The 16216-nt window shown below is 39.4% G+C and overlaps 1 protein-coding gene across 2 annotated transcripts in view; it reads left to right on the top strand.

Moving 5' to 3' along the window:
• ZDHHC17 (zDHHC palmitoyltransferase 17) overlaps positions 1-16216 on the top strand; it is a 44210-nt gene that overhangs the window by 663 nt on the left and 27331 nt on the right. For both annotated transcript variants that reach the window (XM_081929097.1, XM_081929098.1), the window contains exons 2-4: positions 10338-10441; positions 13069-13191; positions 14983-15060. In XM_081929097.1, the coding sequence (XP_081785223.1) occupies positions 10338-10441; positions 13069-13191; positions 14983-15060 (305 nt within the window). The remainder of the gene's footprint in view (positions 1-10337; positions 10442-13068; positions 13192-14982; positions 15061-16216) is intronic.

Consider the following 16216-nt stretch of genomic DNA (forward strand, 5'->3'; position numbering starts at 1 on the left):
AGAAGTATCACACTCCTAGTTAAACGCTGAAAAAGGCTTTTGAACCTGCTAATGGCCCAAGCGCGCAATTGCACAATTTAGGGGCCCGCAGGGCAGCTTTCTGGTTTGGCTGTTCTCTGCCTGTTTGGGTAAAAGGATTCAGAGCTAGATTTAAACAAGAGCAATACTCTCTCTGGTCTTGTGGGGTCATTGATCTCCTTTCCCCCTTTTCGCTGTAGAGTTTGGGGCCTATTGTGGCTTACAGCTTGGTCCTATAAATTAGGGGAACAACAAAGAGTGTGGTAGCTCTCTGAAGATGGGCATATTTATTATGGGATAAACTTTTGTCATTTTTTTTAAGGCGTAAAGTATTTGTTGGTTTTGAGGACCTAATACAGGGTGAGTGTTTTAAAAGAGGCCCGTGGAACATGTGTACTCTGTATCCACGGTGTCTCTTTTAAAGGACTCACCTTATATATTTGTTAGTTTTTAAAGGTGTTGAAAGTGATGTTTTTCTCTCTGACAGATTAACACAGTTTCTGGAAGTTGCATTAGTTACAGACTAATTAGTTACAGACTTACAAAGAATAGACTTCTTTGTAAGATTTACTGGCTTCCAGGCAATCAGTTGCTGGGAAACACCAATTTCTTTTCTACTCTCATAAGCGTGACTATCAGGAAGATGACTGCAGTGGTGTTATGGGCACCTAATGAATAGTGCTCTATGTTGTCATTAATAGGTGCCTTAGCTGTCAGTTACCTGCCACTGTACTTAAAAATGCTAGTGCACTTAAAAACAAAAAACAAATTCCAACTGTTTCTCTGCCCATTGTGCTTACCTTTCTTTTGAAGATTTATAAGTCTTCTACATTTTAAAAATCCAGTCTTTCCTGCCCCAGAAAGACTAGTCGTCCAGTATAGCAGGGACATATTATATTTTGCTGTTTAGATGCTGGTGGTGGAACGGTAGCAGAGATAACCTGTGCCAAGAAAATCCTTTGGTAGTCATCTTATTTTGAAACGTTAACTTGTCAATATTCTAGTACTCAAAATCTAATCACTTTATAGGGCTGCAGCCCTATAATAAATGGTCTTGAAGGCCATTTTTTTTTTAGTTTTATAGCTGCTTCCTGCATAGTATAATGAAGGAAATGCTTTGGTTAATTATGAAATATTATGTCACTAAAAGGTGTGCCAAATATCGGGGGGTGTTTGGGTTTGTTTGTTTTACTGAGCAGATGGTATTTTTCTTAGTCAACTTATTGAGGATTTGTCTAAGGCTGTATCTTAAATTTAATAATCCTTTTCCTTCCTTTTGATTTCATCAGTGAAAATAATGTAATTGAATGTACACAATAAAATATTTATGGTAAAAACAAGTAAAATAATAGCAAGACATGGCTAAGAAAATGCCGTACACTTGGGAGTATTTTACATAGCAATCCTATACTCCAATTGGGGAGGGGAGCTGGGGAGATCACCACTGTACTAGTGTAATCACCCCCATAGTCTGTGTATAGTCAGCCCTGGAAGCGGGTGGGTGAAACACAATCAGAAAATTTAAAAATGGCATATAAATAGCAGATATGTGCCCAGCACCTCTAGAAACATCAATACAATCCACTAGTTGGGAACTTTGCCAGTGAGAGTGCCCACATGAAAATGAGCCAATGAACTGTGTTGGATGTTAGCTTGTTTCAGACAAAGAGTTAACATTAATCACTGTTCGTTAGTTTGTACACTACAACAAACTGTGGTTAAATAAAAAAAGAAGCAAAAGCTTCCAAACTTGATGCAGCTATACCAGAGGAAGAATGGGAATGATGGAACATGTAAGAACATAAGAAGACCCTGCTGGATCAGGCCAATGGCCCATCTAGTTCAGTATCCTGTTCTCATAGTGACTGCCTGTGGGAAACCTGCAATCAGGATTCAAGTACAAGAGCACTCTCCCCTTTTGTGTTTTCCAGCAGCTGATATTCAGAAGCATTGCTGTCTTGAGTCTAAGGCTCACTGCAGCTCATTCCCATGATGCTAAACTGTGGTTTAGCATGATCCCCAAACACATTCACTGAATGTCAAAAAAGAAAATGGGAAAAAGAAGACAATTTTTGATTGTTGTATCTGAGCCTGTGTTCTCAGCGATGTCCATGCATGGTGTAGTTAAGTCTCTACAATTAATGAAAACCATAATACTTTTTCTGTGTAGTTATTTTCATGCTCCACTACAAGTAGTCTTTTGTTGAGAAAGCCACATATGATACATTTAAAGGCTATCAAGTCATTGAATGTTGATTAACCTTTTAATGATAGCTAAATCATTTTAATGATGGATATAATGTAAGGAAATGTTAAAGGGAAACTAAGATAATGGGGAAGCAGGTGGCGAGAGGAGGGGCTGAATCTGAACATTCTCAACAATTCCTGGTCTTTTTTAGATAAAACTAAAACTTAACAGAGATGGCAGAGCTGGAAGACTGATAGTTGATTTAAGTAGTCTTCTTATAGTGTGTGGTTCTGATTCTAAGTTGAGACTGATCAAGAGTGTGATTGAGTTCGTGAGATGTTTAACATTCTCTAGATTGCTGTTGTAAGTTAAAGTGTATATCCTCAGCTTTTCCAAAACATGGTTTCTTAAGGTATTTTCTTTATGTAGGAGAGATGCTGCTGGTGGCCACCCAAGAAAAGCTGAATGTTGAAAGATTCAGCACAGACAAAAGAAAATACTTTTTCACTTTGCACATAGTTTACTTCTAGATCTTGCTTCCCAAAGATTAAGTGATGGCCATCAACGTGAATGGATTTAATAAAGGATTAGACAAATTCATGGTGGATTGATCTATTAATAACTGTTAGTCATGATGGCTGTGTTCTACCTCCACAGTCAGAGGCACTGTACCTGATGCCATTTGCTGGGCATCACAAGTGGGGAGAGTACTGCTCCACTTGGGTCTTGCTTGCAGGCTTCCCATAGTTGGCACCTGTAAAAACAGAGTGTTGGACTGGTGAGGTGTTTGGTTTGATCCAGCAGGGCTCTTTCATTGCTTTTTTCTGGTATGAGACCTGGCAGAGGCAGATAAGAATATTTTGTTCCAGTCTCACAACTTCAGAGGTAATTATAGAGATGGAGCATATGGTCTGTAGACACAGAGATGGTGTGAGACTGCCAAGTAAATGGAACTGTGAGTAGAGGTTTTAATGGAAGGAGTGGGTCTCAGCTGATATCAGCATAACACTTTTTATTAACCTGCAGGTGGTACGTGACCATGATTGACTGTAGTAGCACTTGTGTCAGTAGTAACTGACACGAAATAAATGCACACATTCTTAAATGCAGAATTAAAACGTAAGTTTGGACATTTTTAAACACCCTAAAAAGTGCAAAATTGAGTGGCTCTTACTTTTGGGTCAGTAACATGGAAGCCCTAACTCTGTGCTGTTGATGAATGGTGATTAGCTAGAATGTAAAAGTCTCACACCATTAATTAATTCTTGACATTAAACATCAGAAGAGCCTTGAGTGTGCAGGTGTATTTTTAGGAAATACAGAAATATCCTTAGCATTTTGTGCTTATTGGAGCTCCATAAATAAGTAATTCTATAGGAAGTGGGCAGCTATGGTGGACACTAAAGGTAAAGGTAAAGGGACCCCTGACCATTAGGTCCAGTCGTGACCGACTCTCATCTCACTTTATTGGCCAAGGGAGCCGGCGTACAGCTTCCGGGTCATGTGGCCAGCATGACTAAGCCGCTTCTGGCGAACCAGAGCAGCACACGGAAACGCTGTTTACCTTCCCGCCGGAGCGGTACCTATTTATCTACTTGCACTTTGACGTGCTTTCGAACTGCTAGGTTGGGAGGAGCAGGGACCGAGCAACGGGAGCTCACCCCGTCGTGGGGATTCGAACCACCAACCTTCTGATCAGCAAGTCCTAGGCTCTGTGGTTTAACCCACAGCGCCACCCGCATCCCTTGATGGCGGACACTAGTTGTCACTAAACAAGATTGTGGCACAACAAAGAGGGCCTCTGAAATCCATATACGCCTCGGTGTTTTTGGGTGTGCATGGAGTATACTCCTACTATCTCCTTTGCAAATGGGCTCCATCACCTAGCGCCCCCCCCCCCCAGCCAGGTCACCTGTGGTCTGAAACGGCTAGGATTTTGCTGAGCTCAGCATTAAGTCTTAAAGGGTTTATAACTTGCACAAGAACAAAGAAACATGGCAGCATACCGCCAAGCGGCTGCCTTGTGGCAACCCACGACTGCTACCAAAGGCGTCTGGGTTCCACTTCTAGCAACAGCTCCTGTGGAAGTGCTGAACATGGGGAAGACATCCCTCACCATCCAGGTTTCCCCAAGTCTGACCCTGGGCACAGTAGGATGCTCCACCAAGTAACCTCACTGCAGCATCCTGCACCAGCTGGAGCTTCCAAACCAACCTCAAAGGTAATTTTGCATTGAGGGCATTATAGTAATCCAGTCTAGAAGTTACCAGTGCATAGATCACAGAAGCCAGGCTGTCCTGGTCCAAGACTTGGAGCATTTGATATATCAGCCAATCCAGTAGAAGGCACTCCTAGTCACCATAGCCACCTGGACTCCTATGAACAAAGAAGAGTCACAGTGTACTCTCAAATGGCATATACAGTCCTTTGCAGGAAGCGCAACTCCATCTAAAATAGGTTGGTTTCATCACCCAACTCCTGGATTGGAAATCCACCCACCCATAGTCTTGCCAGGATCCAGTCCATTTCTGCATCTGGACCCTGGTTTAGGCCTCACCTGAGATACGACGGAACTGAGTATCATTAGCACATATAATATTCATACTGTTTTGTTATACAAACAACTTCAAACATGGTTCATGAGATAGTAAGTAGTCTTGATAAATACCAGTATTTATTTAACAAATGTGACTAAGATCCTCTGTCTAAACTTGGTAGCTCCAGCCCATGTCTGTAGTGTAAGAACTATCCCTGCAAGGTACTGTTTAATTCCGTTAAGAGTTACTGTGCCTCATCTCTAGTGTATATTTTCTGAAGCAGAAATTATTAAGAATTGGCTTGTAAGACATTTATTAGCCTATGTGCACAAAACATTGGTGCATACCATAAAGTTTTTCAGTGGTCTCCTTTCCATTGTTCCATGCTGGACAGTTGCTTTTATGTCAAAATAGGCTGCACTGATTTAAAGAAAATGTGACAAATGCTAGAATAGCAGTCAGGTTTTCTATTGCAACGAAAACAACAGAGGGTTGGATCCAAAACTGTTCCTGTGTGTTGAACTAGAAAAGTGAAACTAAAACCCAAATAGGTTTTTCCATGTGTGCAGGCTGCTGCTCAAGTGGAATCAAAAGAATTGCTGGATAATTTACCTGCATGAATGTACCAGGAACTCTTTGTGTGCAAATGGCTGTGAAACAGTACTAGCAGCTGTTCTAATTCTTCACATAGCTCTTTGTGTTTAACACAGGGTTTCCTGTGGCATATTAAAGACTGTCTGATACTGCTTATAATTTTGTGTGGTGTATGTAGAGATGGAAGAACCCTGCTCTTTTATCCACGTGTCTCTTCCATGTCCCTCAACTTCCTTTTCTAGTTGTGTAGCTGCTTCATAACTTTTCCAGCTTTCCAACCTCACTGCCTCCCATGTCTGAAGACCTACAGTAGAGACTGGGATGGTTCTGGTGGGGCAATGGAATAGGACAACGTTTCTCAAACTTGGATCTCCACTCCACTTGTAGTTGGGTCTCCACTCCACTCTCCCTGACCACTGGTCTTACTAGCTAGGGATGATGGGAGTTGTAGTTCAACAGTAGCTAAAGACTCAAGTTTGAGAATGGTAATAATACACTACATAGCTGAGCACATGTAAATCTTACTGAAATCAACAGGATTTAAGCATGCTTAACTGTAGATTCTATTATACCCAGGGTTTTTTTGTAAAGTCTTTGTTACATTTCCCCCATTTAAATTTATGCTACATGAACAAATGCTATTCTTAGAAATTTAACTAAATCCATATGCTGTTAAAGAGGTGTTCTCAGTAAACAAATGTTTGAAGATGTTATGTAAGTATAGAAGAACAGTTTGACAAGAATACTTGACCCTTTTAATGCTTCTTAAAAAAACATAGATTGACACAGCAGATTCTATGGACTGGTGAAGTCAATAGAGGAAAATCTCCCATTGATTTCAATGCATGTGTATTTCAGCTTGAATGAGTAAAATTTAACTAATCTGAATGGTCCATTAAAAAAAAGTGACAGCTTATTCCATGCCAGCTGTGCATGAAATCACATGATCTTTCTGACCTCCAAATGCAGTGTTTGGATTAAAAGCTCTGGTCATGCATCTATCCATCCCTTTGTTATGTAAAAACAGCATAAGCATATTGGAGAATGCAGGATTAATCAGTTAGTTAAATGACTGATTCTTGCTGAATAAAATTCCCCTGTTGTTTTCTATTAGTTTATGAGAACTAATTCTGATTATTTTTGAAAAAATGCGATTTGTTAGTGCTGTTTGCTTTCATAAATTGTTTCAAACATTGTGCTTAGCGATTTAGTTTTTATATTTATAATGGCACACACTTTCTCCTGCAGAAAAAACAGCCTAAGGATCTCTAGCATATTCTCTTCTCTATGCAAAGCTAGCACTCACAGAATATCAGTCTGAAGTCCTTTTGCCCATGTTACACGCATGTAGTCAGTTATTTTTTAATAGCATATTCCATCTTTCAAAATAATTGGCCAAGTTTGTAAACTAATAAATAACTGAAACTAAACTGAAAACAATTGTTAGTTAAACAAAGATAATTGGTAGCAAGAGTAATAATTTGTGCACAACCACAGCAAAGCATTGGAGTACATTGTTTGAGTCAGTATACTGGGTTTGGGATATAAGAAGCTGCCTTATACCAAGTCAGACCACTGGTCCATCGGACAGAAATATTTTCCCAACCTTACATGGAGATTCTAGGCCACGGATTAAACCTGAGACCTTTTGCTTGCAAAGCATGTGATTGGCCCCTGAACTGTAGCCAATTGGGTTACACCCATTGTGGCTTTGCACTAGTGGAAATTGCTTATGCAGTGCATGCCATCCAATTTTCACTGATCTCTGCCTCCACTGCCACCACTGGCCACATCTACTGCACCTTTCTCTACTGTATTCCATATTGTTGAAGAGTGTGTCTCAGTTTTTATGAAAAGCTTTTTTCTGGTGCAGCGTAGTCTGCAGTTAATAAGGGGAATGGGGGGGGGGGGACAGGTGCCCTGACTTGCCCAAGCTGAAGTGCTTTCTAGTGGTGACCTTTCTCTAGCAGATACAATCCACTATTATATTTGTATCTCACCCAATAACCAAATAGGCCTCAGAACATTTCTAATAGAACATTGACTAACAATAGCCCCCCAATAATTACTTATAATTAAAAGTCTTTGAAAGTCTTAACACAGGCTTCCTCGGCCCTCCAAATGTTTTGAGACTACAATTCCCATCATCCCTGACAACTGGTCCTGCTAGCTAGGGATCATGGGAGTTGTAGGCCAAAAACATCTGGAGGGCCGAGGTTGAGCAAGCCTGTCTTAACATTAACTTTGTAAGCTAAAACAAAACTCTTTAACTACTGGCTTTGTTCAAATGTCACATTAAACTGTAATTGTGTTAAAAAAGAAGTTTGTGGATTTTACTAAATACGCAAGAAATTATTATTCGAGCAAAACAAGCCACAATCTTTGAATCAGATGTAATGCTAAGCCAAAAATTGTGGTTTGTTTGTCATGCTAGTGAGGAGGAGCAAAGCAGGTGAAATCAGCGCGTTCCTAATAAATGATTAACTTTATTTCATAATGACATGCAAACTGAGCCACTGTTTCCTGCTTGCAGTCTGGCTGACTTTTCCACATATTTGCATTCAACTACCTTCCATTTTGATTGATGTACATATCAGTTTTGATTCCACCTCACTGTTTTTGGACTGTGGGAAGATACAGCCATACCTTGGTTGACAAACACCTTAGCAGTCAAACGTTTTGGCTCCTGAACTCCACAAACCCGGAAGTGAGTGTTCCAGTTTGCGAACATTCTTTTGGAAGCCGAATGTCTGGTGGGGCTTCCAGTTGGAAGCTGTGCCTTGGAAATCGAACATTTTGGAAGTCAAATGGACTTTCGGAACAGATTCCTTTCGGCTTTCAAGGCATGACTACAAGAAGGCAGAGGATGCTTGCATGCTTAGCAGCTTCCTAGCAGTAGCTGGCCAGGGCAAGCCTTTCCTTCCTCTTCTTTTCACTTCTGCTCCAGCACGCATTGAAGGTGACTGTGCTGTGAGAGCTCCTCAGCTCAGTGTGCTCTGTACACTTCCCCACACACCTTGCTTTGTTGGAAGTGTTTGGGATGTGCTAGTTGTGGTAGCTGTTTTCTGGGCATCCGATGCACTGGAAGAAGAGGATAAGTTTACGTACGCAGCTGCTAAACTGTTAGAAAGGTAGTAGCCACAACTCTGGCTAGTGGCATCTCATAGGCGTAATGCAATAATGTATCGATTAGTGTCACTTTTTGTGGTCACCAGCAAGGGAAAGAAGATCTTGGAATTATAGTAGATTGAGTTATTCTTGGTGCTCTGGATAAAAAAATAAAAGCAATGATGCAGTGTTTTTCCATTACCTTAGGAGTTGGAATCAAGATGTTCCTTTAGTACTTGCAATATGCTATCTGCTTTACATTTGCAGCTTCTCCGAACTGAATTTGAATGTTTGTTACTAGACATTAGATGGCTTTCTCATCCTGAAGGATTGGTTATCATCTATAATAGGGTTTGAAATGAAGAGATTCTTGCCAAATAATTCAACTGCCAGGCACCCTTCTAATTTATCCAGCAGCAGGAGAAGCTGGGTTATCTTACTGAAGTGTGCATATAAGGCAAGCAGTGGCTCATACTAAATCCCCATTATGTGTAGGGATTGGCCCATTTAATTGTTCACAACTTTCCCTAAATTAGGGGTGGCTAATAGAATGCCATAGAATCTTTTCCATCAGACTATTTTGTGAATTCATCACTGGCATTGGTTGTGGTTTCCAATTTCGTTGAAGGGTTACATAGAAAGCTTGGAAATTTGGAGAGCTTTGGCACAATGCAAAAGATGAAGATATTCTGTTTCTGCTGTGTAACTGTGTATTTCCTTCCTCCTAATAGTAGGTGTTTTAAACTAGATACCAATTATTTCAAGCAAAGCAAAATGTTTTCCTAAAATCTGCTTTGAAAAATTAAAGCTAGTTGTGTTGGTCCATGAGAATAGATTCCAAAATCTAGAGTTAGATAGTATATTTATTAGGACAAACTGAAAAGTCACAGACAAGCTTTTAACTTGCCATACTCCCTGCTTTGTGTGACATCTAGCCTGATGGAAGAGTTCACAGAGAACTTGAAAACTTGCCATACTTTTGTGACATTTCCCAGCTGTGGATTTTTTTGATCCCCCCCCCCCCCGAAGCTAGTGCACCTGTTAAATCTAAATCCATTTTCTATTAATTGAAATTATTTCAACATAATTGTTGAAATACGGTAATTCTTTTAAGTCAGGGGTTGTCTGGGGCCCACTAGAGGTGGCTGAAAATTACTGATGCCCACCAGTCACAAAATGGTGGTGCAGTGACACAGTCAGTCTCAACATAACGGCAGATGGAAGCAGAATGTGGCATAATCAGTTGAGAATTACTGGCACCATTTTGTACTGATATCTAATCCATCTTTGGATATTGCTTTGCCATAGTGTTTTCCTTATGCCAAGGAATGCCATAGCTCAGCTTTTCTCCATTCAGTAAGAAGGGGATAGAGAAAGAGAAGAATCCCCAAACAGTTGGAGGGGTGTGGTGATCCCCTCGGTCTGTTATACTACTAGAGAAGCCTCAGGAGTGTGATTTAAAGAAGATTGGGAGACTGAAATAAAGAACCACCTTGTTTAGGAATCCAAGTATTAGGAGCTAAGCTGTAACACCTATATAATTAGCTGAAGAAACTCAGTTTACCACCTTGTTTAGAAGTCTGTAACATCCGCTGAATTTAAGATATACAGTATAACTGTTTCTTGATAAAATACTCTGTTTTACCACACTCTGTTTTACCAGTTTCGTTCTAAAAAAAATTTTTTTTTTCTTGCTTAACTTCCCCAAGTCTCCAAGTGCCAGACTTTAAATAGCCATAAATTAGCCTGTAGTTAAGAGGGGGTTCGCTGCAACCACTCTGGGGAAACAGCATGCTGGAATGGATGGACCAATTGCCTGATGCAGGAGAGCTTTTCTTCTGTTTTAGAAATCTTAAAATGAATCTAATAGTGTAATGAACTTCTTTTTGTAGGAAATCAAGCCCCAAGCACATTATACCCATGGATACAGTGAATCTCTTGGGCGCAAAAGTCACATTGATGATTATAGCACATGGGATATCGTCAAAGCTACACAGTAAGTGGGTTTATTTGACAGCTTGTCTATTTTGGCACCATGTGGAAAACATGACATCCTCTGAAAATGTCTGCATAAAGATTTCGAGGAACGGAACAGCAATTTTGGACTGGTACTTCTTGAAAAGTCTGTGGAGGAAAGAAAGCGTATGCAAACGCACTTCAGTCTTGTTTGTCTGTAGCTTCAGTTTAAGAATCCAATAATGTGAGTGTTAAAATAATTAGAATAAAAGCAACACAGAGTATATTTGCCCAGTTACATTTCACCAGTCCTCTGTTCGCCCTCTTCCTGCCAGCTACTTAACACTGCAAAGACAGCAGCCATTACTACAATATATGCTTTTGCCCTGTTACTCTCCTAATGCTGCAGCTGTTGCTACCAACTGTTAAAGTCAGAAAGTAGGAAGATGGGAGGGTGGGTGTCCAATCCTGGTATCCACTGAAATGTGGACATGTTTAAGGGGCTGTGTTCAGTGTAGGAGAGACTAACCCAGCACAAGTGGAAACAAAAAGCAAACAGTCACTTGTGCATTGTGGAGTTTTGAGAGGACATTTACTGAGACCTTTTGCAGACATAGGAAGTATTGGCAGACACAGTGGTGCTTGTAGGTGATACATTGGTGACCCCTGCACTACACCATGGAAACAGTACACCTTGATTGATGTAGCTATTTGTCTGCCTTCTCTCATTTCTCAGATGTTATTATACTTAACTTGAACCATATCTCTTCATTCAAGGAGGTACCTATGCAGAGAGCCACCAACAGCAGTTTTAATAATGGAAGTGCCAAGAGAAGAGGAATTTGTATATAATCTCTTCTATATTTCCCCCCTCTTCACAGTCTAGTGTTAAGATTTACTTAATAGAATCACGGTCATGCAGAGTATGCATTGTTCTTCCCATAGCTGTAATACTAGAATAAAGGTGTTTGTCTTACAAATGTGATAACTTAGAGAGCAAAATGAGATAAAATTGAAGATGAATTATCTCCCTTCTGTTCCCAAGATCCAGTTTCAGGTTGTAAGTTAAACTGGATAACAGCTGGAAAAAGATTTCATGCAAATATAAATGGTGATGATAGTGTTTCACCTTAGGATATTAGTAAAAGCTGTTTCATACTTAAGAGAAATGTAGAAGTGAGCACCATCTAATGTTTTGCCTAAAAATAGCAATGGTGTTTTAATATCTGAACACTAATTTTCTTCTCTGCTGTCCCTGAACAAGCTAAGATTGTGCATTTAGTTAATAATAAAGCCCAAAATCAATGGTTTATAGTAGATTGAAGGTTTATGTTACTTTTGCTTTAGTTATGCAAAGTAAACCTCAATTTTGCATTTGTATGTGTAAAAGTAAACCTGAAAACCATTTTGTCTAAACTGCAGTGGTACCTCGGGTTACAGACACTTCAGGTTACAGATGCTTCAGGTTACAGACTCCGCTAACCCAGAAGTAGTACCTCGGGTTAAGAACTTTGCTTCAGGATGAGAACAGAAATCATGCAGCAGCAGCAGCGGGAGGCCCCATTAGCTAAAGTGGCGCTTCAGGTTAAGAACAGTTTCAGGTTAAGAGCAGACCTCCAGAACGAATTAAGTTCTTAACCCGAGGTACCACTGTAGTATGGAGTCTTACAAGACACTGTAATAAGTTAGAATAGTTAAAGTGTGGTACAGTAAGCCTGCAACTTGCATGCATTTAACTTGTGCACATTCAACATTATCTGAGTGGCAAAAAAGAAGAAAAGAAAAAGGGTGGGGTTTGGGGGAAAATGACTTTGGCAATCCCACCTGCCATTGAATCAAATGGGTTTTGACAATACACAATTTTGGCATAACTGCCACGTAACTTGCAGATCTACTGTATATTCAGCTGAAGAGCCTTTTTTCTTTTCATTCTATGGAGTACTGATGCTTTTGCTGTTGTGAACTCCTGTATTTGAGAATTACATGCACTGTACTTTAACATAGTTGCAGTGGAATACGTTTATGTGTTCAGATATTTATGTCTCTCTTTCTGTACATATACACATTTATAGAAAAACTTACTTGAAGAACAGAAATGTAGTTGAGGGTAATTAAGCATGGGTGATATCCAATGTTTGTCCTACTTGGAGTAGAACTATTGAAATCAATGGGCAGGTAAATTTTCACTTATTTCAGTAGGTTTACTCCAGGTAAATTAGATCTTAATTAGATCTTGCTCCATTTGCTTAAGTATTTAGAAACAGTAAAATGCAAGGCTTGCAACAGTATCATAAAGTATACATTCTTACTGTGATTAATCTAATATGACCAACAAATTTGGCCTCACCTTGGTTTCAGTACTGAAAATGTATTCAGTTTTTATTGAAGTAATTGATTGTGAAGGGCAAGCACAACTTGACATCTGGGACCTTGGAAGTATGTGAAGGGTAGATTGTGAATAAACTACAGCTCGCATCAAGGAACATCTGAGGAAGGAAAATAAAGTAACTGAGCTCCATGGGGACACACTGGTATCTTTTATAGATTGTGTCCTATGTTTTTAAAACCACAGACACAGTATATATAAAATAAGATATTAGGATTCAAATCTGCTTTGTCTTTATTTGTCGAAAATATCTGATTATCATAATGGAATCTTTTGTCTAGGTATGGAATTTATGAACGTTGTCGAGAGTTGGTGGAAGCGGGCTACGATGTACGGCAACCAGATAAAGAAAATGTTACACTTCTTCACTGGGCTGCAATCAACAATAGATTAGATTTAGTGAAGTAAGTAGTACTCTGCTACCAAAATGAATTCATCATTAGAAGCATACATCAATAAAACTCTGCTATATTAGAATAAATGAGTGCATCAAAGCAAAGTAATTTAAATAGCTATTACTTTTTATACTGCGTGGTTTTGTGTCACTCCCCAAAGCTTCATTCTACCAACTTCTGCAGGTATAAGAGTTTGACCCTTCTTGGCCATATTGGTTCCTTCAAGGTTGCATTACTACAATGCACTTTTATGTGGGGCTTGCCTTGTGGCTGATCTGGAAACTGCAGTTAGTGCAGAACGCTGCATCGTGATTACTGATGGGAATGAGATTCTGTCAACATATTATACATGTGCTCAAAGATTTGCACTGGCTGCCAGTTTGTTTCTGGTCCAAATTCAAGGTTTTACTAATTGTAAAAGGTCATAAAGGTCATAACAACTTAGGGCCAGTTTACTTCAAGAATCACATTGCCTACACATGCCTAGTTGACTGCTTATATCTGCAGAACTTGCACTTTTACAAGTGCCACATAATATTTGTTCTGCATTTGCAAGGAGTCGCTGTTTTAGTGTAGCAGTACATGTCCTTTGCAACTCCTTGCCTATTGATTTTATCTGTGTGGTAATGATAATTATTTCATGTATATTGTTTTTAAATAGTTTTGAAGGTGTTAGGTGTGTTTTAACCACAATTTTATGATGCATACTGCTCTGATTAATAGCTTATAAATATTTCCAAATAAATAAATATAGATGATACCAAAAATGAAGTCAACATTACTTATGGCTTTTGGTTGTCATTTTTTTAACAGTATATTTCAATTTTCCTGTGCAGTGATGTTCCATTACATGTGTTAACTGATCTGAAAAGGATCTGCTGTTAGGCAGGTCATCAGAGAATCACAGGAACACTGCTTAGTGCGGAGGGGAGGCGGACCATCAACAGACTTCTTATGCAGCCTCCTAATAGCTATGGATTTCACTAGAACTGTAGATATCAGTTTGCTCATATTGATGAGCTCTATAGAAATGCAACTTCTGAGATTTTATTCATAAGATTATATATATTCTATGAACAATAACAAAAAACCTCAAGAAAGCAGAATAGGGAGACCATTTTTTAAAAAATAAGATAAATGTAGAAAAACCAACACATGAAAAACATTGCTTTTAAGGCCCCGAAGAATAGAAAGGTGTTGTTTTGTCATTGAAGAGATAGATGCATATGCATCAGGCAAGCATTCTTGGGGGAGAAATTCCATAAATGGTGTGTCACAACTGAAAATATCCTTTCTCCAGTCATCATCCACCTCATCAGTGAGGGGCATCAAAAGAAAGCATTGCAGATGACCTCAGTGTACAAGGAGGTTGATGTTGGACACTGGCTTTACACTGCCCGTAAGACTTCTGAGGGTGCGCCTTGAGTTGTGATGTTTTAAATTGCAGTGTTTCCTCTCTACAGTGGATATGGACTTGTGTGTGGTGTGATTTTCTTTCCTCAGTCAAAAAGTAATGCTGATAGCATGGATACTCTCCCATGTCAAAACTTTTTTCATTAGTTAATTGCTGTATATTAAAATAAATGATAATTACAAATATGTTATTTAACCTCTAGTCACTAAAAGTACCTGATTTCTCCTTAATCTTAAGCCACTGTTATAAAGGAGAAGATAATTACTGGGCGAGCTGTGAAATTATATTCATTTCCATAGTTGCTCTTAATGTGTTACACCTCTTTATAACCATGTCTTTAATTACTTTTTTGCATTACTACATTTGCACCTGTTTTATGATTGCAGGTACTACATATCAAAAGGTGCTATTGTTGACCAGCTAGGAGGGGACCTGAACTCCACACCACTTCACTGGGCAACAAGGTGGGGAAGATTTCAGCGTTTTTCTCTTCAGTTTTGTCAGAGGAAATTTGATGATTATTAATCACTGCATCTCAGAGAGGACATTGAAGAGCTGGAAAAGATGTAGCCAATGCAACCAAAATGATCAAGGGGCTGGAGAAATGTCCTCATGTAGAAAGGTTACAAGTTTGGGGTTTCTTCGTTGGGGGGGAGAGATAAGGGGGGGCAGGCATGATAAATGCAAATAAAATTATGCAGGGTGTGAAGAAAATAGATATGAAGATGTTTTTCCATTCTGTCATCATGCTAGAATCTGCATTATCCAGTGATGTTGAACGGTAGGTGAGTCAGGGCGGACAGAAAGAAGTACTTCTTGACAGTGCATAGTGAAACTAAGACCTTTATTACCAAAAGATGCAGTAATGGCCACCAACTTGGATAGCTTTAAAAGGGGGTTAAGTGAATTAATGCAGGATAATGCTCTCAATTCCTAATATTAATGATGATTATATATTGCCTTCAGGATTGGAGGCAGCATGCTACTGATTATCAGTTGCTGGGGAACAACAGTGACAGAAAGGCACTTTCACTCATGTCCTTCTCTTGATTTTATTTATAGATAGTCTGTTTATAGATAGTATGAATATATTTGTATACTGCTATTCAGAACAAAATATTTAAAAATCTATCATAGACAATAAAAACCATGTAGAAGTTTTAAAAACAGATTGGTTAAGTTACAGAAAGATAGAACTTCCAGGTGCTTGGCTGTCCAAATCCTTAATGACTAAAAATACCCCAAATAAAATTCTTATCTTCTGTGTGGTTTTGACAACAGGACAAGTTGACTAAGTATATTTAAAGTAGCTTATTCTTGAGCAGTTAAAAAATTGGGGTGGGAGGATGTTTTTGAACCCAAAAATCCACGCAGGATTGTGTGACTCGAATAAACAGCTGGCACACATGTGCTCCAAACACAGCTATTGCATTGTGTGGCTTATTCAGGTCACATCCTCGCCATACATTTAAAGCACTCTTATACCACTTTGGCAGTCATGGCTTGCCCTGCCACAAAACTCCTGGGAGCAGTAGTTTGTTATGAGTGCTGAGAGTTGTTTGGAGGCACCTCCCAGAGCTACAATTCCCAGCATCCGCAACAAACTGCAGTTCTCAGGAT

Source organism: Podarcis melisellensis (assembly GCF_964234715.1).
Source record: "Podarcis melisellensis genome assembly, chromosome: 10".
Lineage (NCBI taxonomy): Eukaryota > Metazoa > Chordata > Lepidosauria > Squamata > Lacertidae > Podarcis > Podarcis melisellensis.